This window comes from Maniola hyperantus, chromosome 25, assembly GCF_902806685.2.
Source record: "Maniola hyperantus chromosome 25, iAphHyp1.2, whole genome shotgun sequence".
Taxonomy (NCBI): Eukaryota; Metazoa; Arthropoda; class Insecta; order Lepidoptera; family Nymphalidae; genus Maniola; species Maniola hyperantus.
In genome coordinates this window covers 6,346,360-6,371,483 of record NC_048560.1, presented here as the reverse complement: position 1 = coordinate 6,371,483, position 25,124 = coordinate 6,346,360, and the positions used below count along the sequence as shown (strand labels likewise).

The 25,124-nt window shown below is 40.3% G+C and overlaps 1 protein-coding gene and 1 long non-coding RNA gene across 2 annotated transcripts in view; one reads left to right on the top strand and one right to left on the bottom strand.

The window, feature by feature from the left end:
• Alk (Anaplastic lymphoma kinase) overlaps nt 1-25,124 on the top strand; it is a 42,805-nt gene that overhangs the window by 5,543 nt on the left and 12,138 nt on the right. Inside the window, exons 2-24 of the mRNA XM_069507075.1 lie at nt 4,180-4,268; nt 5,000-5,118; nt 6,041-6,245; nt 7,381-7,462; nt 7,962-8,028; nt 9,171-9,477; nt 10,396-10,562; nt 12,315-12,502; nt 12,925-13,084; nt 13,885-14,032; nt 14,435-14,581; nt 14,822-14,981; nt 15,531-15,710; nt 16,092-16,237; nt 16,554-16,665; nt 17,708-17,824; nt 18,582-18,795; nt 19,263-19,478; nt 20,081-20,248; nt 21,116-21,310; nt 22,039-22,157; nt 23,047-23,155; nt 23,868-23,952. Coding sequence (XP_069363176.1) covers nt 4,180-4,268; nt 5,000-5,118; nt 6,041-6,245; nt 7,381-7,462; nt 7,962-8,028; nt 9,171-9,477; nt 10,396-10,562; nt 12,315-12,502; nt 12,925-13,084; nt 13,885-14,032; nt 14,435-14,581; nt 14,822-14,981; nt 15,531-15,710; nt 16,092-16,237; nt 16,554-16,665; nt 17,708-17,824; nt 18,582-18,795; nt 19,263-19,478; nt 20,081-20,248; nt 21,116-21,310; nt 22,039-22,157; nt 23,047-23,155; nt 23,868-23,952 — 3,500 coding nt within the window. The remainder of the gene's footprint in view (nt 1-4,179; nt 4,269-4,999; nt 5,119-6,040; nt 6,246-7,380; nt 7,463-7,961; nt 8,029-9,170; nt 9,478-10,395; nt 10,563-12,314; nt 12,503-12,924; nt 13,085-13,884; nt 14,033-14,434; nt 14,582-14,821; nt 14,982-15,530; nt 15,711-16,091; nt 16,238-16,553; nt 16,666-17,707; nt 17,825-18,581; nt 18,796-19,262; nt 19,479-20,080; nt 20,249-21,115; nt 21,311-22,038; nt 22,158-23,046; nt 23,156-23,867; nt 23,953-25,124) is intronic.
• Nucleotides 24,351-25,124, bottom strand: part of LOC138404081 (uncharacterized) — an 87,942-nt gene continuing 87,168 nt past the window's right edge. The window contains exon 3 of the long non-coding RNA XR_011238189.1: nt 24,351-24,513. This is a non-coding gene — a long non-coding RNA (uncharacterized lncRNA). The remainder of the gene's footprint in view (nt 24,514-25,124) is intronic.

The following is a 25,124-nucleotide window of genomic DNA, read 5'->3' as shown; positions in this document are numbered from 1 at the left end:
ATAAAAATATACCATCAGCTCGAAACTTCAGTCTAGCGCTGACGTCACTAAAATGGCAGCCACGCGCATTAGCAATTTGCGGGTAGTTTACCAATATAGTGTTTCGACGGTAGCTGTCAACGGTGGTGAGATATTAAAATCTCATACTAAGGTACAGTTTCATAAAGAAATTGTAGTCAATTGAATCATTAAATGCACCCACGCGGGAGACTTCCTTGCGCCTTAAATAAGGGCGTTCACTTAGCTTTAACCGGGAGAGACTAGAAAGAAGATTTTAAAAAAAGTCCCGCAAATTGCTATTGCGCTGGAACCATGTCTCATTAACATCGAAATGACGTCATTTTGATGTCAGCCGAAATAAAAATATACCATCAGCTCGAAACTTCAGTCTAGCGCTGACGTCACTAAAATGGCAGCCACGCGCATTAGCAATTTGCGGGCAGTTTACCAATATAGTGTTTCGACGGTAGCTGTCAACGGTGGTGAGATATTAAAATCGCATACTAAGGTACAGTTTCATAAAGAAATTGTAGTCAATTGAATCGTTAAATGCACCCACGCGGAAGACTTCCTTGCGCCTTAAATAAGGGCGTTCACTTAGCTTTAACCGGGAGAGACTAGAAAGAAGATAAAAGAAATACCGCTTAGTTTAAGTGTGAATCAGAGTCGCACACGAAGCAAGAAAGAAAGAAAGAAAACTTTTTATTTTTATTAGCATGGCTAATATTCTTTTTAAAAAACCGGCCAAGTGCGAGTCAGGCTCGCGCAATGAGGGTTCCGTACTACAGTCATATTTTTACGACATTTTGCACCATAATTCAAAAACATGCATAAAAATGAATAAAAATCTGTTTTAGAATGTACAGGTGACGACCTTTCATATGATACCCCATTTGATATAGTCACTCACTTCGAAAGTTGAAAATACTAATTAATTAGTTCATGACTACAATTTTTTTTTGTGTGATCTAACCCTAAATTCGCGGTTTTCAGATTTTTCCCCAAATGTCAGCTATAAGATCTACCTACCTGCCAAATTTCATGATTCTAGGTCAACGGGAAGTACCCTGTAGGTTTCTTGACAGACAGACAACAAAGTGATCCTATAAGGGTTCCGTTTTTCCTTTTGAAATTAAATATTGAATTTAATTATATATTAAATATATTAAATTTTGAAAAAAATTAAATTGTGGTCATGAACTAATAATTAGTATTTTCAACTTTCAAAGTGAGTGACTATATCAAGTGGGGTATCATATGAAAGGTCATAGGTATGTACATTATAAAACAGATTTTTATTTATTTTCATGCATCATAGTTTTTGAATTATCGTGCAAAATGTCGAAAAAAATACGAATGTAGTACGGAACCCTCATTGCGCGAGCCTGACTCGCATTTGGCCGGTTTTTTATGGTATCATATCAGTAATCATCAGTAGGTACTATAACCTGTCTTCGTTTGTGCCAGCGTTCTGGTTACACCCTGTACATAGGTACATGAATGCCCAACAAGTATTTTCGGACGCGTTCATTAAGTCCATGCGTGCTAAAACGCGAGGAACAACGCCTTTGTTTTGCCTTACTGTCTGGCTGAAATAGATTTGCCATTCAGAATGGTGGGGTACATCTATCTATTTTGAACTCTAGTCATGCTGAATACTTAGAATTGTCTTAAAGAAGATACTGTCTTAAAGAACTTAGTTATTATCATAGATTTAAAAGAATATCCGGCTGAATTTTTTGTGGGCTCTTCTTAGACCTGGACACGATTGGAACCCTCGTAACTTTAGTTTATCTAGTAGTAAGTTTAAATAATTAACTAAATCTATATGATAATATACAAAGCTATCTTACAAATCTAACAATAACTTCTAAATCTAACATAATAAGTGTGGATAAATTTAATTACTGACATCTTGTGACATTTCAATTGTATTGTATTTTTTAAATATGTTCCGACATTTTATTGATTGAATGCTGTAATAATAAGACTAAAAATTTCATTATTTGATAATGTTTGATATAGGTAACCATTAATATTTTTAATTTTTAATTTAATTTTAATTTATTTTGTAGAGACAAACAGTTACAATGAGAAATATAGATAGTATATAATATAAAAACACTTAAACCAAAGCAGTCTCCAAAGAGAAATTAATAGGTACTTACTAATAATAATAATTATGTCCACAACACACGGGCATAGTACACGCATAATATGAAAAGTACCTAGGCACAGAGTATATAATCACTAACTAGGTAGGTAACTTATGGAACACGGAACAAATTAAAATCGACTAAGGTATAAACTATAACTAGGCAGAATTTGATATTATACCCTTAATTGCTAAGTAATTTATACCTATGGAGAGAGAGATGAAAAAATCTTTTGTCGCGAATAAATGATTAGCTTGGTTGCAACTTCGTCTTATGAATGTGTTATCAGCATGTTTTGTCTTTTGTTTTGTCGTAATATATATCAATCAATCAATCAATCAAATATTCTTTATTGTACATGTGGGAATGCATGTATGTATATACATAATTATGTTACAGTTATTAAAGTTTCACCACAAATAGCCATATTATGGCATGCAAAAAAATAAAAAATAAAACCAACTTACTGACTTAAATTACAATTGAATTATCTATTATTACTTATCTTTATACAGTTAATAATTATATTTTATACATACCTACCTACTAGATTTAACAATATAATACAATACAATTTAAAGACTGCTAGTAAAAAATGCTACAACTTATTATAAATTTGTGTCTGTTAAATACTCTTTAATGGAATAGTATCTTTTATGTAGTAAAAATTCTTTAATTTTATATTTAAAAGTTTTAATGTTTAGATTTCGGTCAGCCAATGATGCTGGTAGTTTATTGTACAACTGAGGTGCCATATTAAAGATACTATTACCAAAAAGTGCTGTTGTATGTTGCATAGGACACAGTTTATTCTGTCTACGCTCATTCTCAGAATATCTGAACAATTTAACATTTGTTTTAATGAATACAAGTACTTCATAAATGTATAAACTTGGACATGTAAGTAACTTAAATTTATCAAAATATGGTTTACACGAATCTGTGGAGCTCAAATGACATATGGCTCTTCTTTTGACTTTTGAAACCCCTATCTTTGTCAGTCGAGTTTCCCCAAAATATGATACCGTATCGAATATTTGCTGTTACGTATGCATTGAAAGCTATTAGCTGGTTTACAACTTTAGAGAGCATGTGTAGTGCAAAAGAAAATCTATTTAACTTCATACACAAATTATCAATATGGATTTTCCAATTTAAACCGTCGTCGATATGTGTGTGTTATTTCTGATATATTATACCTAAGTCTATGCTGATATTTGATCTCTAATTGCTAGTTTTTGATCTCTCTCTTAAAATATTTGCTCACTATTAATTTAGTCGAATGTTAAGGGCTCTTTATACTGTATACTTTTTGTACCAACGTTCTTGCAAATAAATGATTATTTATTTACTTTATTTATATTTAAACAGTCCTTGGGCTGTAGTAATAAAATGATGTGATTTTTTGTATAGTGGTGTGAGTAAGTAGTCTATGGGGATAGAATAGAGAATAATTAAAAAAAATCATGACTTTTATTTATTTTTAACATAATTACTTAATTATTAACGTCACGCTGTACGGAAAGGGGATAATGACGTCACAATGCGGAAACGACAAATATTTTTCAATTTTTTAATAAGTACCTATAGAAAATATTTTCTAGCAGAAATTACTCTAACATTGGGATCGATTCTCTTGTACACAATCTTTAAACTAAACTAAAATGACGTCTAAATCTATTGCTATCCCGGTCATAATGTTGCTTGCGGATAAGGATATCACTAGATTTAGACCTGTTAATTTAGTTTAGTTTTGAGATTGTGTACCTACCAGAGAATCGGCCCCAATATTATAATATTTAAAACTCTTTGCCACGCTGCTGCCACCACGTTTTTGTACCTAGTCGTTTCATAGCCTACATTTTGACCCTTGACAGTGTAGGTGAAGCTCGAGGCTTTGATACAAGTTTCATAACTGTAGTGAACTGTGGCTTTACGTGCTCTTCGAAGCACGGAAAGTGAGCCCGGCCTGGTAACAATTTATTAAGGAAAACCAGATTTTCAAAATTATTCTTTGTTCCAGGCCACTTCCTCTACCTCCCAGTGGACCCCACGATGGAAAACATGGTGATCAAGTCTCCGCCTTTCCGAGGACTATGGGAGTTCTGTAAGGTAAAGTCCCTTAATAACGAACAGGGTTGGAAAAATGACGGTTTTTTTAAAGAACAAAACATTATGTTTAAAAATATTGTAAATGTTTTTGGTACAAATAAAAATGTCTTTTCGGATTCAATAAAAAGCAAGTGACATTTAAACAATTAACTGTCACTTGCTTTAGCGGTGAAAGAAAAAATCGCGAGGAAACATGCCTGAGAGCTTTTCATAATGTTCTCAAAGGTGTGTGAAGTCTGCCAATCTGCACTTGGCCAGCGTAGTGCTTAGGCTTAGTCCTTCTCATTCTAAGAGACCCGATGTGCTCATTAGTGAGCCGGCTATAGGTTGATCATGATGATGATATTAGGTATCATCATCATCATGATCAACCCATCGCCGGCTCACTGCAGAGCACGGGTCTCCTCTCAGAGTGAGAAGGATTTGGCCGTAGTCTACCACGCTGGCCATGTGCGGACTGGTAGACTTCACACATCTTTGAGAACATTTTAGATAAAGCATGCAGGTTTTCTCACAATGTTTTCCTTCACCGTTAAAGCAAGTGATATTTATATTATATATTTTTATTACTTAAAACGCACATAACTGAAAAGTTAGAGGTGCGTGCCCGGGATCGAACTCCCGACCTCCGATTAGAAGGCGGACGTCCTAACCGTTAGGCTATCACAGCTTTGAGCTTACTATAGACAGATATTAGGTATATATTTATTTTATTTCTCTCTGTCACACAGTTCGAAGCGCGCTTACATCAGAGCAAGATGCAAAACGCCAGCATCCGATTGGTCTCCGAATCCACCACGTCAGGAGTGCAGTGGATTTTGCAGGAAGTCGCTGGAAATAATTTTGAATTGTAAGTTGGTTATGAGTCTTTATTCCTTTGCTAATTCTTGGGTTTACCTACTTACTTTACTATTATATATCTTACTATTGATAAGAATTGATTAATATAATACAATTTTACAGAAATCGATCATCATTTTAACTCTTAAAACTTTAGTCGCCAAAATTTACAACTGTCCGTAATCGTGAAATTTATACCATGTGTTCAGGATAGCATCGGTTATCCGGCCGCGTTGAGAAGGTCGCGCGTCGGCAACGGCTCGCGTGTTACGCGACCGCGTACGACTAGCGGACCACACATTTACTTTCATACACTTACACAACGAAAAGTGAACACGTCAGACGAATCTGTGTCTTAGTTAATTAATAGTTGTTCTCTTTACTAATAAAATACTTATAACGTGTAATACAGTGCATTATTGTTTTGAACGCCGAGAAATCCCTCAACAATACGAGCAGGGCACTTGGCACCGCTACCATGAGTTATGGCCTGTTCCGCTTCGTCCGTTTTTAACTACTTATACAGACTTGCACTTGACTGCAATCACCGCAAATAGTGGTAATGATAGCACAGGGGGAAGCGCCTGCCTAGAATGTGCCTATTCACTTAACTTTAGTTTTGAAGGTCCCTATATTATAGCTGGTGGAGAAAACGGCGTTCGAAGGGCATTCCATATTCTATCGGAATACGTATTTCTCTGTCTATCAGTGGGCTGTATCTCGTGAACTGTAATAGGTAGAGAGCTGAAATTTTCACAGAATGTCTATTGCCGCCATAAAAACAAATAAAAAAATGGCCGCCATAAAAATAAACTTAAATAAAAAAGTGTTATTTCTTGTACGATTGTACGGAACCCACGAAGTGTGAGCCCACTGTCCAAATCGTACTTGACCGATTTTTTAAAAAAACTTAACAAATGTCTGGTCCGCAGCTGGCAACCAATGAGCTTCATGATCGGCAAAGTACAGCAGGAAGTCCGCATTATCATCGAGATAACCCGGCCGAGTCAAGTGAGCCTCTCGGCGCCTCTGCCGCACATAGCGGTGGACAACATCCGCATGGTGGAGTGCTTGCCCGAGCCGCCCGTGTTCAATGGCGAGTGTCAAAACCACCGGCTCAAGTGCAACATTATGAACGTAAGAACCTTCTCTCTCTCTCTTTCTTGTAGCGGTCTCCACAGACACTAGATCATGCTATTACTCTCATACGAGGAAATATCACACATACATCATACACTACATCTACAAGCCTGAGATTTAATAGTAACTTACAACGAGAAAAATAGGTGGCGCCAATGGTTCCTCAATTACTTCCTACAAAGCCTGAATCGCACTAACAAAGTGTTAAACTCAGAAGGCAAAGACAAATACAAGTTCCAATATATAACTGTCGGGCCGGTCTCCGAACATGAGACCCGCTTGGAGGAACGGTTTTTTGCTATTGGCTAAAATCTATGGTCACGGAAGAATAAGTATGTACTCATCACAAATTCAGTCAATCACCACAATTATTGAGATTGTAATAATGGTTCACGCAGCTTTTCTGAAACAGACCAGCTGGTCGATTATTTATGGTATTGAATTTATGATTATTCTTGTTGCAACAATGTATTGTATGCAATGTAGTAAGCGAGCGTCAACCAATCAGTAGGGCGATTGTCTAAAACCTGCATCAATCATTATTACAATCTCAATTGTTCTGATTGGCTAAATTTGTGCGATTCTTGTTGCAACAATGCATTGTGGCCAATAGTGAGCGCGCATTAACCAATCAGAGATGATTACGATCGTGACATTCTAGCTGTCAAACAACCGCGGTAGGGCGGCTGAGGTGTTTGCGATCGTGACATTGTAGCTGTCATTTTCCGTAATCGAGCCCCGCAGAATGCCTAGCACCGTAGTTGCCAGCTACAGTGGTCACAGTCACCTCTGATTCTTGGACGATCTAACCTAATCGTCCAAGCCTCTGATTGGTTGACATTAATACATTATATCCCTACTAGCTGATGCCCGCGACTTCGTACGCGTGGTTTAAGTTTTTGAAAAATCCCGTGGGAACTTTTTGATTTCCCGGGATAAAAAGTAGCCTATGTGTTAAACCAGGGTATAATCTATCTCTATTCCAAATTTCAGCCAAATCCGTCCAGTAGTTTTTGCGTGATTGAGTAACAAACATCCAAACATCCACACTTTCACATTTATAATATTAATTAGGGTTAAGTTCTTTTTTGGAAAGGTTTGTCATTAGGAAGTTTACCCTACTTTTTTGCAGAAAGAGTCATGCATCAAACTTCAGCAAGTGTGCGATCTAGTCAAAGACTGTGACGATGGGAGTGACGAATATCAGAATTGTGGTAAGTAGCATTTTTGAACAATTTAGGTTAGTGAAAAGAAAGTGACCCAACTCCAAAAACTTCAAAATCCCAATAATTCTAACTCTAATGCAAAAGAAATTGCATTTCAATTGCGAAATTAAAAACCGAAGTACATTTTCAAAGCGACCTAATTACTGTACAAATTGGAAAATTAGAAAAACTTTTCATTTCAAATTAACCCAGCTCAAAAAATTTTAAAAGATCTCAAAAACGGCGAAATGAGAAAATAATGCTAAACTTTACATTCCAAAGTGATAAGTCCAAAAATTAAACGGGAAATCTGAAAACTGGAATTGGGCACAATGCCCATAAATGACCATTTGGACGGCGTATATTTTTTGTAAATTATAAATTTTTTATTGATAAGTTTTTTCTACATGTATGTATTCCTTTATTTCGATTATTTGAAAATTAAATCATTTTAAAAGTAAAAAAAACTGCAACTAGAAAGAATATTTTTTTTTTCTTTTTTTTACAGATAAAATGCCTTATGGATCTTATTGCAATTTTGAGGTGGATGCGTGTGGATTTGAAAATGTACCACAGTAAGTACCCTTCATTTCATTCATTCATACCCTAGATCTAAATTAGCTTCAGTAATATTTATTCAAAGTCGCTCAGCGAGCTATGGAGAGGGGTATGTTAGGAGTTTCCTTGAGGGATAAGATCCGAAATGAGGAGATCCGCAGGAGAACCAAGGTCACTGACATAGCCCAAATTATTAGCAAGCTGAAGTGGCAGTGGGCAGGTCATGCCTGTCGTAGAGGCGATGGCCGTTGGAGCCGGAAAGTCCTTGAGTAGAGACCGCGTTTAAGCAAGCGTAGTGTGAGACGCCCTCCAGCACGATGGACCGACGATATAAAGAGGCTGGCGGGAAGTGGCTGGATGAGGAAGGCTGACGACTGGGTGTGGTGGCGCTCTTTAGGGAAAGAAAGAAGAAAGAAAGAAAACTTTTATTTGATCACAATACTACAATAAACCTTAAAAGCTAATTAAGTTAATCTACATAATTAAACTAATAACAAAAAATTATAATGATAAAAAATAATACCTATATATATACAAGTACGTGTGACCAAATATAGGTCTCCCACTCAGCATCATGCTGCAGCAAGCTGCAGCGCTGGTTTTCAGGGAAGGCCTATGCCTAACAGAGGACATCCACAGGCTGATGATGATGATGAATACTAATTAGACTGAGGCCACGCGATGCGTTTCTAGTGCGTTGCGGCGCCGCACCGCGGTGGATTGGATGCCACGCAAGCACTGCGTTGCTGCCCCGGCAAAGAGTATGGCGTAGCAACGCACCACGCTTCCCCGCCTCGTCTCTCTAAAGTCTAGACAATCAAAGCGATTGTGTAAGAAAAACTTATTCATCGTTATCCTAATCGTCAACAAATTCTGCCCTTTGATTGGTTGACTCGCAGTTTATGTTTTTTCACAGCCAGTCAAAGGGCAGAATTTGTTGACGATTACGATAACGATGAATACGTTTTTCTTACACAATTGGGGGGGCCAAGTCCGTTGCGTGTGCGGTGCGGTGCCGCACGACGTCACAACGCATCGTGTGGCATGATTTTTGAAAATTCAACCCCTTAAAAAAATGTTTTGAATTTGTATAGTCGACACATACGAAGTCGCGAAACAAGCTAGTCTAGTGACAAACTAAAGGCCAATCTCTTTCCAGACCTATCCTGAAATGGTCCCGCCACAGTGGACCAACGCCAACGGACAAAACTGGACCAAATTACGACCACACCTGCGGACCACCAGCCATCCACACCACGGCCAACCCCAGAATACCATTCTCACCATCCCATATGAACTACACTGTCGCCTGTTTAGGATACTACTTCTTTGTGAACATGAATGTGACTGGTCCTAATAAGGAACGAGCAGATTTCGCGTCCACAGCTGTGATGAAGACTGTCATATTTAACCCACCCCCCAAAGTCCATGGGGATATTAACTCAAGATACTACAACTGCTGTATGGTAAGTTTTCGACATTCTTTCTTGATTTTACCCCAAAAGAATTTTTTGGGGCTAGTTAATGTCTACATCAACAGAATTACCTACCTAAGGTAAGTTAGCCAAATTAGTCATTTTCCCCTCAGGGGTTTTCAGGATTCATCACAAAATGCACAGTGATTGTTGAGTGGGATAGCATTTACCTTGGCAGATTTATAAATCTGGTAAGTTATTAAGTATAGTACCTACTTAATGCCAAAAAAACTATTTTCACCATCCCATATTATGAACAATACTGTCGCCTGTTTGGGATACAACTTCTTCGTGAACATGAATGTGACTGGTCCTACTAAGGAACGAGCAGATTTCGCGATGAACAGTCATATTTAACCCACCTCCCAAAGTCCATGGGGATATTAACTCAAGATACTACAACTGGTGTATGGTAGGTTTTCGACATTATTTCTTGATTTTACCCCAAAAAATATTTTGGGGTAATTATCTACATTATTGTCTACATCAACAGAACTACCTACCTAAGGTAAGTTAGTCAAATTAGTCATTTTTCCCCTCAGGGGTTTTCAGGATTCATCATAAAATGCTCATTAATTGTTGAGCTAACGGTGTGCCGAATTTCAGCTCAACACGTTCTATTTGGTATAGAATCTACGTTGGCAGATCTATTAATCTGGTAAGGTACTATAGTAATGCCAAAAAAACTATTTTCACGCGATTTAGCGTTCCGGTATGATCCCGCAGCCGTGTAGAAACTAAAGGGGTATGAGTTTAGTAAAAACTGCCATACTCCTTCCAGATTAGCTCGCTTCTATCTTAGATTGCATCATCCCTTATCACCAAGTGAGATTGCAATCAAGGACTAGCTTGTATCTAAATAAAAAGTTTAAAAAATCTAGTGTATTAAAACTGTATTTCTCCAAACAGATACGGTTCTACTATCAGCAGAATGGGAGGAACTACGGGTCGCTAAGCGTGGACGTAGTCGAGATGACGCCGAGAGGCAACGTCACCACTTCTCTGTGGTTCTCCACGAAAGACAAAGGGGAGAACTGGTACCGAGCTGCCATCTTCCTACCAAACATCACCAGACGGTGAGTAACCGACATAAGCCAACAGGTTGCGACACTGAAGTGTCATACTTCGAAGAACTGATAGACATTGCGGACTGAAGACGCTGCGACCTCGCATTGGAAAGGCAGTAAACAGAAAGCGCAGAAAGTAATGTCTGTGAAAGTCCCGTCAAAATAGGTTCAGCTGTTTCGTAGATTAGCCTCTTCAAACAGATAGACAGACAAAAATTATAAGCATGTTTGATTCAGTTATGGTACAGTTCAAATAACCAAAATTATGAGCTTAATTTTAATTATTAGTGTAGACACTTTCAATTTTATTTATTACTTAGTATGGAATATTTAGATACAGCCGTAAGGTTTATGATGGTTTTATTATAATAAAACTTTGATTAACACAGATCTGTTTTCTTTTTTAATTTCTTTCTCTTTTTTTAGGTAGGTATAATATTATAAACCTAAAAAATTTTTACAAAAAAAATAAAAACCGACTTCGATACACAAACACTAAAAATTGAAAAATAATTTAATTTATTACCGAATATATTATGTATACAAGAGTTAATATAGTTCCATAATAATATTTTTAGTGCCGGTGCCAATTAGCTTTAGCTGCGCGAATCGTCTAGACTTCATATTTTTATGAGACTCCACAATGGCACCTCATTGGCACCGACCCCAAAAATATTATTATGGAACTATATTAACTCTTGTATACATAATATATTCGGTAATAAATTAAATTATTTTTCAATTTTTAGTGTTTGTGTATCGAAGTCGGTTTTTATTTTTTTTGTAAAAAAATTTTATTTCACAATTTTTAGTGGCCCCATGGAATTATGCTATGACTGGTTAAAAATCTACTGTTTACTAAGCTATTACACTGATCGCGACCAATTTACTCTTATCCGTTGAGGAGTTCCAGTATCTATCTTCGAAGATGTTCATCAGATCTTCACCAAATTTAAATGGGACCAACTTTGAACTATACCCTTTCAAACAAAAAAAGAATTTTCAAAATCGGTCCAGGCTTCTTCGAGTAATCGGGGAACAAAAAAAAAAAAAAAAAAAAAAAAAAAAAAAAAAGATTCCGACGAATTGAGAACCTCCTCCTTTTTTTGAAGTCGGTTAAAAAGCAATTTATATTTTCTGAGAAATCCTTCGAAACTCATCAGCTCAACGGTTTATCATAGTTTGTTTATTTTGTTTTAAAAATATCTATCTTTTACTTTGATTAACACAGATCTGTTTTCTTTTTAATTTCTTTCTCTTTTTAGGGTTCCGTACCTCAAAAGGAAAAACGGAATCCTTATAGGATCACTTTATTGTCTGTATGTCTGTCAAGAAACCTACAGGGTACTTCTACTTCCCGTTGACCTAGAATCATGAAATTTAGCAGGTAGGTAGATCTTATAGCTGACATTTGGGGAAAAATACGAAAACCGTGGTTAGATCACACAAAAAAAATTAAATTGTGGTCATGAACTAATAATCAGTATTTTCAACTTTCGAAGTGAGTTACTATATCAAGTCTGATATCATATGAAAGGTCTTCACCTGTACATTCTAAAACAGATTTTTATTTATTTTTATGCATCATAGTTTTTGAATTATCGTGCATAATGTCGAAAAAATACGACTGTAGTACGGAACCCTCATTGCGCGAGCCTGACTCGCACTTGGCCGGTTTTTTTAGGTAAGTAGGCCTAGGATAACTTCCGATTCCACTCCAGCGAAGTCAAGCCAGCTAGTGAATCAAATATTTTGTTGCAGATACTATTTCCTCTTTAAAACCCGTATGGGCATGAGGATATACTCCGACTCAGCCATTGACGACTTTTCAATGGCCCCCGAATGCTTTGGACTCAACATCAATGCCACAGAACTGGGTGACTACAACTATTACGATCCAGTCTTTGAGGAAAAGACGACGCCGCATCCTGACTTTAACGATGTCCTATGTAAGTTTACACATCTATCTCGCTCCTATAACGTTATCTCCATTATCACCGTATATTTTTTATACATTTTCGCACCCAGCTATAAATAGTGTATTTATTATTATGTATTTAAAAGCGATCCATAGCAAAATGTTCTGGAAAAAATGCAGCAAAAAAAGCATTATACTTAGAATTAGCACCATTATGAAAGTAAAACCATTACGAAAACGTTAAAAAGATGCCGAGTGAGTTGAAAATATGTCAATAGGATGTAACAAGGGAGACTTTTGCCTACCGCTGGCCATACATAATCAAGTTTACTGCGGACTTGAAGCGACATCAAGTCGACTGATAGCAATACACCTTCAAGTTTACTGGACGCTGCTTCAAGTCCGCTGCAAACTTGACCGGTATCACAAAAGATTAACCTACTCTATTTTCAGACTACCGCTTCACAACCTGTAACGCAACGGGTCGTTTCGGCCCCAATCAGACGATGTGTGACATCGCGTACAACAACACACCAGTCGATGTCACAGTGTTACACGCGCCGCCTTACGAGGGCATCCAAGTCTGGGAGGTGCCTAGCGAAGGGCTTTACACGTAAGTTCGTAATAACATAGAATATAACTTTTTTAAGGGAAAAAAAATGTTAAGTTCTTTAAGCTGGTCGATCCTTCCAGTAACTGTTCTCTTTTGAGTTTACGACCAGTTTACAATGATCACTTAAGATTCTTCTTCTTCTTTCTTCTTTGGAGCTTTGCAGGTCCTTGATATCCCTGTATCACTGCGACCGTCTCCAATCTATTGTGTTTGCCTCCACTTCACACTTCCTTGTCAAATCCTGTGGCCGCCAAATACAGCAGCACCTTTTTGAGTTTGGATACATTTTTATGAATTTAAGTAAATTGATCCTCTTTATCAGGATAATGGCGACTGGGTACATTTTCACACTTTTCTTCCACTGCATCATAGTTCGTATTCAGCGTGCCCAGAGGCGTCTTTACCTATGGTGCAGGGTGTGCGGTCCACACGGGCGCCGGGTCTAAGGGGGCGCCGAGCGCCCTTTAATGCGACACCTCCAAAGATGCGTCGATGCCGGCGCTCTCAAAGACCCTGCGCTCGTGTTATGGCCGACGCCGTCATCATTTAAAATTGCACCATTTGCATCCGAATTTCCGTTTGAAAATATAACTGTCAATATTCCATTATGACCCTGCTCCTACTAGACTAGAGGGCGCCAGGGTACTGGTTGCACACGGGCGCCACAAGGGCTAGAGACGCCTCTGAGCGTGCCCTTTCTATAATTAACGTACTAGCAGGAGTTTTGTTGAGATGGTGGGTTTCCAGATCTTCTCGACTACGAGACACACTTGTACTTAAAAATTCATATTTTTGATCAGGATAATGGCGACAGGAGCGTCGGGCGGCCTGGGCTCGATGTGGGCGGGCGTGTCGCACGGCGCGCAGGCGCGAGGCTTGTTCGAGCTGCACCGCGGTGAGCGGCTCTATATGCTGATGGGGCAGCAGGGGGCGGCAGCCTGCAAGAAGGTTTGTTGCTCATTAGGATAATGGCTATGGGGGTATCGGGCGGACTGGACTCGATGTGACTCTATATTTTAATGGGGCATATGCTGAAGAGGATTTTAGTTCAAATGCTCAAGCGGTGGAAGCGGATAAAATATCTTAAGATAAAATAGTTTGGGTCTAAGTTTTCATGTTTAGATCGCAAGGCCTACACATGGAAGACTCGCTGGAGTGTAGTCTTCCGGGAGACTGTTTTATAAATTAAAATAAAAAATATTTCAGGTAGGTCAACTTATATATACATTGTATGATAAGGGTGACTCAAGTCTCAAACGCTCTACTGAGATGAACTGACATGAAACTCCATAGATACTTTCTGTTGGCTTATTTAGAAATGATCTATATATGTCCATTTCTTATTTCTAGACTCTATCAGCTCAAGAGAGTCAAGAGTGCTCTCGCCGGGAGTCAAACAACACGTCTCCGATGTTCACGAGCAAGACGCATGAAGTGCGGAACACACAAGTTACTGATGGCGGCGGGGGTGGTGGAGGAGCAACTTACGTGTTTTTGGTAAGTTTATTTCTTTAATTTGGTTTAAAGTTTAAACCAAGCAGAAAACTTAGCTTTCCAAGTGTTAGTTGTGGAGACTACAATATTAAACGCGATCAATCGAACAGGACCCACCTGGTGTTGGGACCAATACTGGCTTTTGAGGAATTTGCTAGAAAAGTCCTAGAAAATCCTGGTAGTCAATTCCTAGTTCTTCGATTGTGACTGTGACATGAAGAAAGCTATCTCTTTCAACCACAGGTGGATAAAGATGGACAGACAATACCACTGCTAGTCGGCGGTGGGGGAGGTGGTCTGTCAGTGGGGGTGTTCAGGGATGACGGGTCTCAGCACGCTCGCGGCAGAACCAACACTACGCCTGAATCGGGATATATGTATGGGCAGCCTGGACGTACTTCTGGTAAGTTTGACACAATGATTTACTTTTGCCAATTTTACCAAGGTACAGCTAATTTTGTGTTAATTTGTTCACTAAAGTTGGTAAAAATGACAAAACTCTATACGGGAAAGTTTGGAAAATTACATCGGCGCTAAGTTGCCTGTCTTTCGGTATTATGCAGGATACATTTCGGAGTGTGCCCAACAACTTTTTGACCTGTTTTCCTCTTCACCTTTCTACTACCGTACCGCAAGGCATCATCAAGGCCTGCACCCGTAAGTAGTCGAAATTCCAGGGTCACTTACGAAGCGATTTGCTTCTTCTTTTCTAATTCAAACTGCTAGAATATGGAACGCCCTTCTAGCATCAGTTTTCTCCTCCAATTTTAATATGCGTAGGTACCTTTAAGTCAAGAGTATATAGGCATCTTCTAGGCAAGCGCGCTCCATCTTGGCCTACATCATCTCTTGCCAGCGGTCTGATTGCAGCCAAGTGCTAGTCTATAAATTTAAAAAACTACAAATTACCGGTGACGCTTTCAAAAAATTATCACCTCCATTCAATGTTCAGGGGCTGGAGGCGGTTGGATCTCACGACCAGGTCCAATAACTCCAGGCTTCGAGCTGATCCGCGGGCAGTCTTTAAGAGAAGGTGGCGTGGGAGGCATGGCGTGCAATGGTGGTGCACATGGCGGCTTCGGGGGAGGGGGAGGGGGTTGCTTGCGGGGCGGCGGCGGAGGGGGGTGGGTTGGTGAGTACTAACGTTGCTATCTTCTTTCCATCAGCGTGGTCTTCTCTGTTCACCCTCGAAAGACAGGGCTACAGCGTACAGGCCTCAAGACTGAGCCTCTTTCCTTAGGTAGATATAGGCGCAAAACCGCCTTCTTCAGGAGTATTTCCTGGACTTGGACTTGGATGGACTTGGACTTTTCTCAGTAGTGTAGTGCGGGTCTTCTCCGTTTGGTCGGAACGGCCAAGCGGGGTACGGGCCTCGAGGCATGGCCTCCTTACCCGGGTGGGGCGCATGACAACTTTGTGCCCTGGTGACTGTTTTTAAGTCGGAATTTCACCAACTAGGGCCTGCCTTTTCTCAACCCTTAACCCTTGTTTAACTATATTCATCACTCCCCAGGTGGCAGCACACACGACGGCGAAGGTCTTCACGGCGGCGGTGGATGGTCGTACGTGGACATGACCAGGGGAGTCAACGAATTCAGTGACGTCACCATGGCGTCCCGAACTGGGCCGGGGGAAGTTCTCATTGTGCCTGCTATTCATGTAAGTCCTTACCCATATTATAAATGCGAAAGTGTTTTTGTTTGTTGGTTTGTTCTTCAATAACGTTGCAACGGAGCAACAGATCAACGTGATTATTTGCATGGGTATAGTTAAAGACCTGGAGAATGACATAGGCTACTTTTTATCCCGGAAAATCAAAGAGTTCCCACAAGATTTTTAAAAACCAAAATCCTGGTTAAAGACCTGGAGAGTGACATAGGCTACTTTTTATCCCGGAAAATTAAATAGTTCCCACGGGATTTTTAAAAACCTAAATCCACGCGGCTAGTATTTAATATCAAACCAATTGTTCCAGAAATGCGGCTGCAACTACCGCTGCGTCGCCATCAACGAGTTCCGGAGCGACGTCAAGTGTTACTGCCCGTCGGACTGGATCACGGATGAGAACGATCCCACCAAGTGCATATGTAAGAAGCCAATTTCAAACTGCTTTTCAGATCCTTTTTTTTCAGATACAAGTTAGCCCTTGACTGCAATCTGGTGGTAAGTAATGATGAAGTCTAAGATGGAAGCGGACTAACCTTAGACAGGTTCGCTAACTCAGTGTCTAAGACTAAATGATGGCCACCATGCAGTGGCGGATTATCTCTAAGGCAAACTAGACACGTGCCTAGGGGCACAAGGTTACGAAGGGGCGCGCGCGATCATGTAGAGTTCCATTACCTGGCCTACCTAATTATCCCTACTAATATTATCTTGGAGTGACCAGAACTGGCTCTTCTTTAATATAGCAAAGTTCACATAAATAGTATATATAGTCACCAACAACCAGCTGTGCAATGAGACGATTCCTCGTTCTTTTGAAATTAGTTAGTAAAAATTTTGATATGGCTGTTCGAGGGGTGCCTATGAGGTGCTTGTCTAGCGCGCTCTCGATATTTAATCCGCCTCTGCCACCATGCTCATTTGACATTTATATCCAATCTGACAGTAGGCCTTGTCCACAAGTTCAAAGTCGCTCAGCGTGCTATAGAGCGAGCTATGTTGGGTGTCTCTCTGAGGGACAAAATCCGCAACGAGGAAATCCGTCGGAGAACCAAAGTGACTGACATAGCTCAACGAATTAGCCAGCTGAAGTGGCAGTGGGCAGGCCACGTCTGCCGCAGAACCGATGGCCGCTGGGCAGACGTGTTCTGGAGTGGAGACCGCGTATGGGCAAGTGCAGTGTGGGACGACCTCCAACCCGCTGGACTGACGACCTTAAGAAGGTAGCGGGATGTGGGTGGATGAGGAAGGCGGAGGATTGTGTGTGGTGGCGCGCTCTAGGGAATGTCTATGTCCAGCAGTGGACGCAAACAGGCTGATTGATTGATTGATTGATCCAATCGATTTAAGGTTGTCTGCAAAAAAATATTTTTATATCCCGACCTCTTGAATAGGAGGCGGACGTCCTAACCACTAAGCTATCACGGTTCTATTTTTTTTACAAAAACTTATTTGTCCACACAGCAACATCCTCATCAGGAGACGAGCCTTGGTTCGAGAACTGGATGATGATGTGCATAGTGCTCGCCGTCATCGTGTTCATCTGCGTAGGCATTATACTCTTCGTCTCTTTACACGTCTGTGAGTATCACTTACTTATTCTTTGACGTAGCAAATAATTCCCGTAAGAGCCCTCGCCCAAGATCTCAGATTCAGTCGCGATGCAAACGCGATACTGTCGCGCTTCTGTCTCGATGCAAACGAGAAAAAATGTTGCACTGATGCTCGGTTCTCCATTCACGCGCCACCCTCCCTCCGTTCTTCCCCCGATGTCGTCCGACACGGTCGCGCGTTTGCATCGATAGTCGCGATGCAGTAGCGCGTTGCAAATGCGACTGACACGCGCTACAAAAAGTCGCCGTGGACGAGGGCTCTTAGAATTACTATAGTTTAGGAGTGCTGCTGTACCAGGGTTGAGGAGTTGAGACTTGGAGTCCAAGCATGAAGTCATGGCTTGGTTCTTAAAATATTAATTCAGAAGGAACACTTCCTGAATCTTGATAACTTAGGAGGGCAGTAATCCTGCAACATCAGAATTAAGCAGTTGGATCCAGAAATTTTTATTGGACCACCACGGCAACTTATATAGGTACTGTTGATAAAAAAATTGCAAATCGGTCTAGAAACCTCGAAAAAATTGGCGTAACTCTAAAAAACCGAAAAAAACGGGAGAATTAAGAACCACATCCTATATGAAAGTCGGTTAAAAATCGAGCAAATCACTAAGAAGCTGGCATACCTTATTGATTCTTCTTGTTAATGACACAGCATATCGAGGGACAGCGATAAATCGAGCAAAGCAAATCTGTAGCACCGTTATAAAGGGTAATTTTTTCAGATAACAAATACCAACGGGAGAAAGAAGCAGAGCACATGCAAAAGCAGTACCGTCAGCAAGAAATGCAACTGCATCGGTTAAGGAATACCCCAGGGGGTGACAATACCCTGAGCATGGCTTTTAACCCCCACTACGGCAGTGAGAGCTTCCTCCCCCAGGGGGTTGATGTTAGGGGGCTGCCCAAAGTCGCAAGGGAGAGTTTGAAACTTGTCAAGTAAGTACAAATAAATCTCACACTGATTGCTCGTAATTTAAGGACCTCTTATATCTTGAAGTTGTGCTGGATTTCTAGTTCTCTGTGAGAGTTCACCTCGTCCTAAATTTCTTTATTTTAAGCTAATTGTGTTATTTTAAGGTTCCGTCTCAAAGGGTGCCAACAACGGGCCCCTATTACTAAGCCTCCGCTGTCCGGCTGTCCGTCTATCTGTCATAGGGCTGTATCTTGTGGTGATCCGTAATGGGTAAAGAGTTGAAATTTTCACAGGATGTGTATTCCTATTGCTGCTATAACAACAAATAATAAAATTTTCAAAATATCCACCATGAAAATTCAAAAAAAAATCGTGTACCATGGTACGGAAACCTTCGCGTACGAATCCGACTCGCACTTGACTGATTATTTAAACTTTTAGTTCGCTATGAATGTTGGCGTGAGTTCTGTAAAACAATTTTTATTATTAGGGCTTTAGGCCAAGGCGCATTCGGCGAAGTCTACCAAGGGTTGTACAGGCATAGAGCAGGCGACAGTGTAGAGATGCCAGTAGCTGTCAAAACTCTACCGGAGCTGTCTACCGGACAGTCGGAGTCTGACTTCCTGATGGAAGCCGCCATCATGGCCAAGTTCAACCATCCTAACATCGTGCACCTCATCGGAGTGTGCTTTGATAGACATCCCAGGTGAGTTTATATAGGTCATGATTTTATCTATATATAGTTGCCGCTTCGGTATGAAACTTCCCATTCCCTTGCCGTTGGGGTTCCCTTGGGGTGTTCACGTTGGTTCAAGGACTGACACTTCGGTATAAAATTTCCGTTTCTCCCTTCCGCTTCCGTTGGGGTTCCCTTAGGGTTCCCTTGGGCTGTTTACGTAGGTTCAGGGAAGCCAGTAAATAGATTCAAGTGTATACTAAGCTAGTGATGAATTTTAAACGTTGATATCAAACCAACGTTTAAAATCGAACAAACTTTTCCGTCGTAAACTTCCGCCTTCTAATCGGAGGTCGGGGATTCGATTCCGGGCACGCACCTCTAACTTTTCGGAGTTATGTGCTTGCTTTAACGGTGAAGTAACAATATCGTGTATCACTTGCCAGTTGGTGAATGCGCACTTGGCCAGCGTGATAGATGATGGCGTTCTGAGAGGAGACCCATGCTCAGTAGTGAGCCAGTTATCATGATGATAGAGATGCAACTTCACACTTTCTTCTAAACTCGTTTGCCATTGGGCGTGCTTTTACAAAGTATTGCACTTATAATATGAGCAGGATTATTCTGTCCAGGTTTATCGTCTTAGAACTGCTAGCGGGCGGAGATCTAAAGAACTTCCTTCGCGAAAGTCGACCAAGACCAGAACGGGCTAGCGCGTTGACTATGAAAGACCTGCTGCTTTGCGCCCTCGACGTTTGTAAGGGATGCAAGTATTTGGAGGCCAGGAGGTTTGTCCACAGGTGAGTTTGTTGTTCCTTAGTAGAACTGCTAGCGGGAGGGGATTTAAAGAACTTCCTTCGCGAAACTCGGCTAAGCCCAGAACCAGGAGGCCAGGAGGTTTGTCCATAGGTGAGTTTGTTGTTCCTTAGTAGAACAGCTAGCGGGAGGGGATCTAAAGAACTTCCTTCGCGAAAGTCGGCCAAGCCAGGAGGCCAGGAGGTTTGTCCATAGGTGAGTTTGTTGTTCCTTAGTAGAACAGCTAGCGGGCTAGGGGATCTAAAGAACTTCCTTCGCGAAAGTCGGCCAAGCCAGGAGGCCAGGAGGTTTGTCCATAGGTGAGTTTGTTGTTCCTTAGTAGAACAGCTAGCGGGCTAGGGGATCTAAACAACTTCCTTCGCGAAAGTCGGCCAAGCCCAGAACCATGAGGCCAGGAGGTTTGTCCATAGGTGAGTTTATTATTAGTTAGTAATTTCAAGAAGTCAATCGATGATAGGTGATCCCATCGTGCTAGATTGGCGACCACGCATCGGAAAGGGTAGCGTTGGATGATTAGGTACCCACTAGGTTGACAGACGACATCAAACGAGTCACTGGGAGCCGCTGAATTCAGGCAGTGCTCTTGCAATGCCTGAATCCAGCGGCTCCCAGCGACCAGAATAGGGACTTACTTCCACACGACACAGTTTTCTGAATCGTGTGGAAATCCCTTTAGGCCTGCAGTGGACGTCTAAGTATCGGTTGATAATGTTGAATCGACGATATCTGTCTTTCTCTTTGAGCTATCTACATTCTACATCTATGTATTTATCTAAAATACTTAATAAAGCTGATTAAGAAAACTCATATAAGCATAATAGGGTACCGATAGGATGTTCTTGTCTCCCCAGGGATATCGCAGCTCGCAACTGCCTGCTGACGTCACGCGGGCCGGGCCGCGTGGTGAAGATAGCCGACTTCGGGATGGCGCGGGACATCTACCGCTCCGACTACTACAAGAAGGGCGGCAAGGCCATGTTGCCCATCAAGTGGATGCCGCCCGAGGCCTACATTGACGGCATCTTCACTGTCAAGACGGATGTCTGGTGAGTTTCGCGCGCGAGACATGGATATACCTACAATTTTAGCATTCTCTAGAGCTACGCTTTAATGGCTACCCTACGCCAGCACGCCTACCAAACGCAGCTTAGGATCTCCACCTTCTTTTTTCTTTCTGACTGTGTTATACTGCTGGCCCTACTGGCCGTTACAGTGCCATCGGTGGTGAAGGAAAGTTTGGGTTTGACCCCAAGGGCTTGACGACGTCGGAGGGTAACTTCGTTCTTTTTTCAGAACTTCTTCATCTCCCCCTCACAAACAAATGTCCCCCTCCTCGTCGCCCTTAGTACTGCCCCCTCCCTCTTGTTGGATGTCCTCCCCCTCACAACTCCTCCCTTACAATTCCCTCGCTGACAACGCCCCATCTCCTTTTAGAGCTAGCTTAGGACACCACGGTAAATTTCCGTACATTTTATTTTGCGTGCGCATTGTGGAATTAATTCCGCACAGGATTTCCATAGATTTTTAAATTCACGGATTTTAAAACGCACCGCAACTCGCTGCATCGTGGTGCAGAGTTGCGGTGCGTTAGGCGATAGCTCGTATTCCTCTCAGAACTTCTCTCCCCGTCACCCCTCACACCTCTCTTTCCCCTCCCTCTTCCAAACTACAGGAAATTCCTCGGTTCAATCCACAACCAGTCCATACCTCCTCACGTACACTTTCCCGGGCATTATTCAAAATGCCTTAATTAATGCCTTTGTCTTGGTTGCAGGTCATACGGCGTATTGCTATGGGAGGTGTTCTCTTTAGGCATAATGCCGTATACAGGTTGCGCCAACAGAGAGGTCATGCAGATGGTCTCTGGAGGTGGCAGGCTGGAACGGCCTCACGGTAAGATCTACACTCTAGTCCTAAACTTAGGAACCTTGAGCACTAAGTATGTCTTCATTTTAATGTTTAGGGAGGTGAATTTCAAATTATGTAGTTAAGTACCGTTATACACTTTTTGGTCGTCAAGATAAAGGAATACCTACCAATTTATACCTGGCAACCGAATAGTTACGCAAAGGGGAAAGTAGGCAACCTTTATTTTTTCAACTCCTTGGAGTATATCCTTTCAGCTGATGCTTGACTTTCATAAATAACTAATCAGGGAAGTCGATCGAAAACATTTATTTTTTATCTGCAGAGACCGCACGTGATTTAGCTAGGCAACCTATTCGCAATGTAGGTATCAATCTATACATTATCTACCATAATATCACGATTTATTTAATCGTGATATTATTATATAACCTAACAGATGAGGGTAGATATTTCTAATACCGTATCGTATACCATAAAGATAAATAAATAAAGGTGATAATAATAATGTTTTGATTATTACTTAAACTTAAAACAGCTAAACTACGAGGGTTTCCAAAGGCGCCCTGTCTAGAAAGGTCCCACAACAATCTCAAAGATCCCATAATTATTATAAATGCGAAAGTGTGTTTATTTGTTCATTTGTCCTTCAACCAACAAACCACAGTTCGGAGCAACGGATCAACGTGATTTTTTGGATAGATATACTTAGTCAAAGATCTAAAAAGTGATATGGGGTAAGTAAGAACTTTTTATCCAGGAAAATCAAAGACTTCCGACGGGATTTAATAAAACCTATAAAACCACGTGGTTGAAGTCGCGGGCTTCTGCTATTTTACAATAATAATGGTTTCCAGTATTCAGCTGTAGTTTCGTTTTTCGAGCACCATCCTACTTGTAACGTCTTCATATACAGGGTGTCCCGGTGAGGTGTACAGGCTGATGTGCGAGTGTTGGAACCCCGCGCCGTCGGAGCGGCCTTCTTTCGCACAAATGTTCGACAGGCTCACGAGATTCGTGCAGGAAAGTATTTCCCAAAATTAGAAAGAAAGAAAGAAAGAAAAAAGGAATAAGAAAGAAAATAACAAGAAGATCTACACTCTACAGCCCAACTGTATGACACATACAGCTGATATGAAACTACCCTCCGGCATCAGTTTTCCCTTCCACTTTTAAATAATCATCATCATCATGATTAACACATCGCCGGCTCACTACAGAGCACGGGTCTCTTCTCAAGGCTTCTGGCCATTATATAAAATGATATAATTATCTTACATACTTCGAAAATTGAATACACTAATTATTAGTTCATGACCATAATTTTTTTTTTGTGTGATGTAACCACAAATTCACGGTTTTCAGATTTTTACCCGTATGTCTGCTATAAGACCTACCTACCTGCCAAATTTCATGATTCTTGGTCAACGGGAAGTAACCTGTAGGTTTCTTGACAGACAGACAGACAACAAAGTGATCCTATAAGGGTTCCGTTTTTCCTTTTGAGGTACGGAACCCTAAAAAGGTTCATGGTACCCATCATGTAACGCTAAATTATAAGGTCACAAAAAGGACCATACTTTTTGTTGATTAAAGTAAACTTGATACTTAGAACATGTTTAGATATTATGTAAATATTTCTACTTACATTAATTAAATTGAATTAAATATTAAATTGAACAAAAAAACCTGAAGCAAAAATGTCATGTTTTTAAAACTTTTTTTTAATGAATAGGACCCAGAGATAACAAACGCGCAGCTCCCGATGCTGCGATCGTTGCTCGGCCCACTGGAGGCCTTCACCGAGCCCAACGGCCCGCAGGTAAGTCACACCACCACACACGTACAACGTACAACCCCTTCTACCTACATTATAGTCATTATTGTTATGGTGTTGATCAATAAATTAATATATCGTTGTTTCCTTTTAAAATAAAATTATGCAATAAAACGACAAAACGTCATATGGGTATGAGTGACAGAGACAACGCTCTACAAAGCCAAAATGTCATTCTAAAGGCCGATGTACCTACATTACTTTCTGCCACGTACTGTACCTACCTACTTACATAAATTTTAAAAAAATGCGTGTAAGTACCTACCTACATCAGTTAGGCGATTGAAATAAATCACATAGTTAAAGTCCTTTTCATGAAAGAAGTCCCCCAGACGCAGCGCTGTACTCGCGTGACATAATGTTGCCATTTATGAGTAAAAAACTTTTGTTGTCATTGTAAACAATCTTTAAAATGCACTAAGCTAGTTAAAAACTCTCAAAAATCTACCACAACAATCGAACTTGATAACATCGAATAACGACAACATGGCCGACCAGTCAAATTTAGTTCCAAAAATCACCGCGGGACTTCTTTCATGAAAAGGACTTACCATACCTAGTAAATTTTTTGAAAATTAGTTGGTAAACGTAGGTAATAAGTAAAAAATAGATTATTATTAATCTGTGGCAAACTTGGTAATTTAAAAGACATTAAAATAATAAAATGACTGTTTATTAAAATAATAAAATGACGGTTTATTCGCTGGAATGTGGGTATTATACACGTAGGTCTTACATTGATTGAGTCACATTCATTAAAGATGACGGCCGTAAGACAGATGTTTTGTTTGGCAGCCATTTTAAATACGGACGTACCTATAATGCGAACGTTGTTGGAAAGAAGTTCTGAAGGACCAATAATACCAACTTTTGTTAGAACTACTTAAACTTATTTAAGTAGGTTTAATTATATTGGACATGCTATTTTAAATGACTTAACCGACTTAACCATATAATTAAAATAATAGTGAGAAAAAATAATTATAATGTCCACCTACCATTATAATTATTTTTTCTCTATTCTATTGATCAACACCATAACATGAAATATCTGTAAAAATAAGAACCTATCCCTTCATTTTACAATAATAATAATAATTATTATTGTATCAACAGATTCAAGAATAAAAATGACATTTAAAAGTGTGCTAATTTAT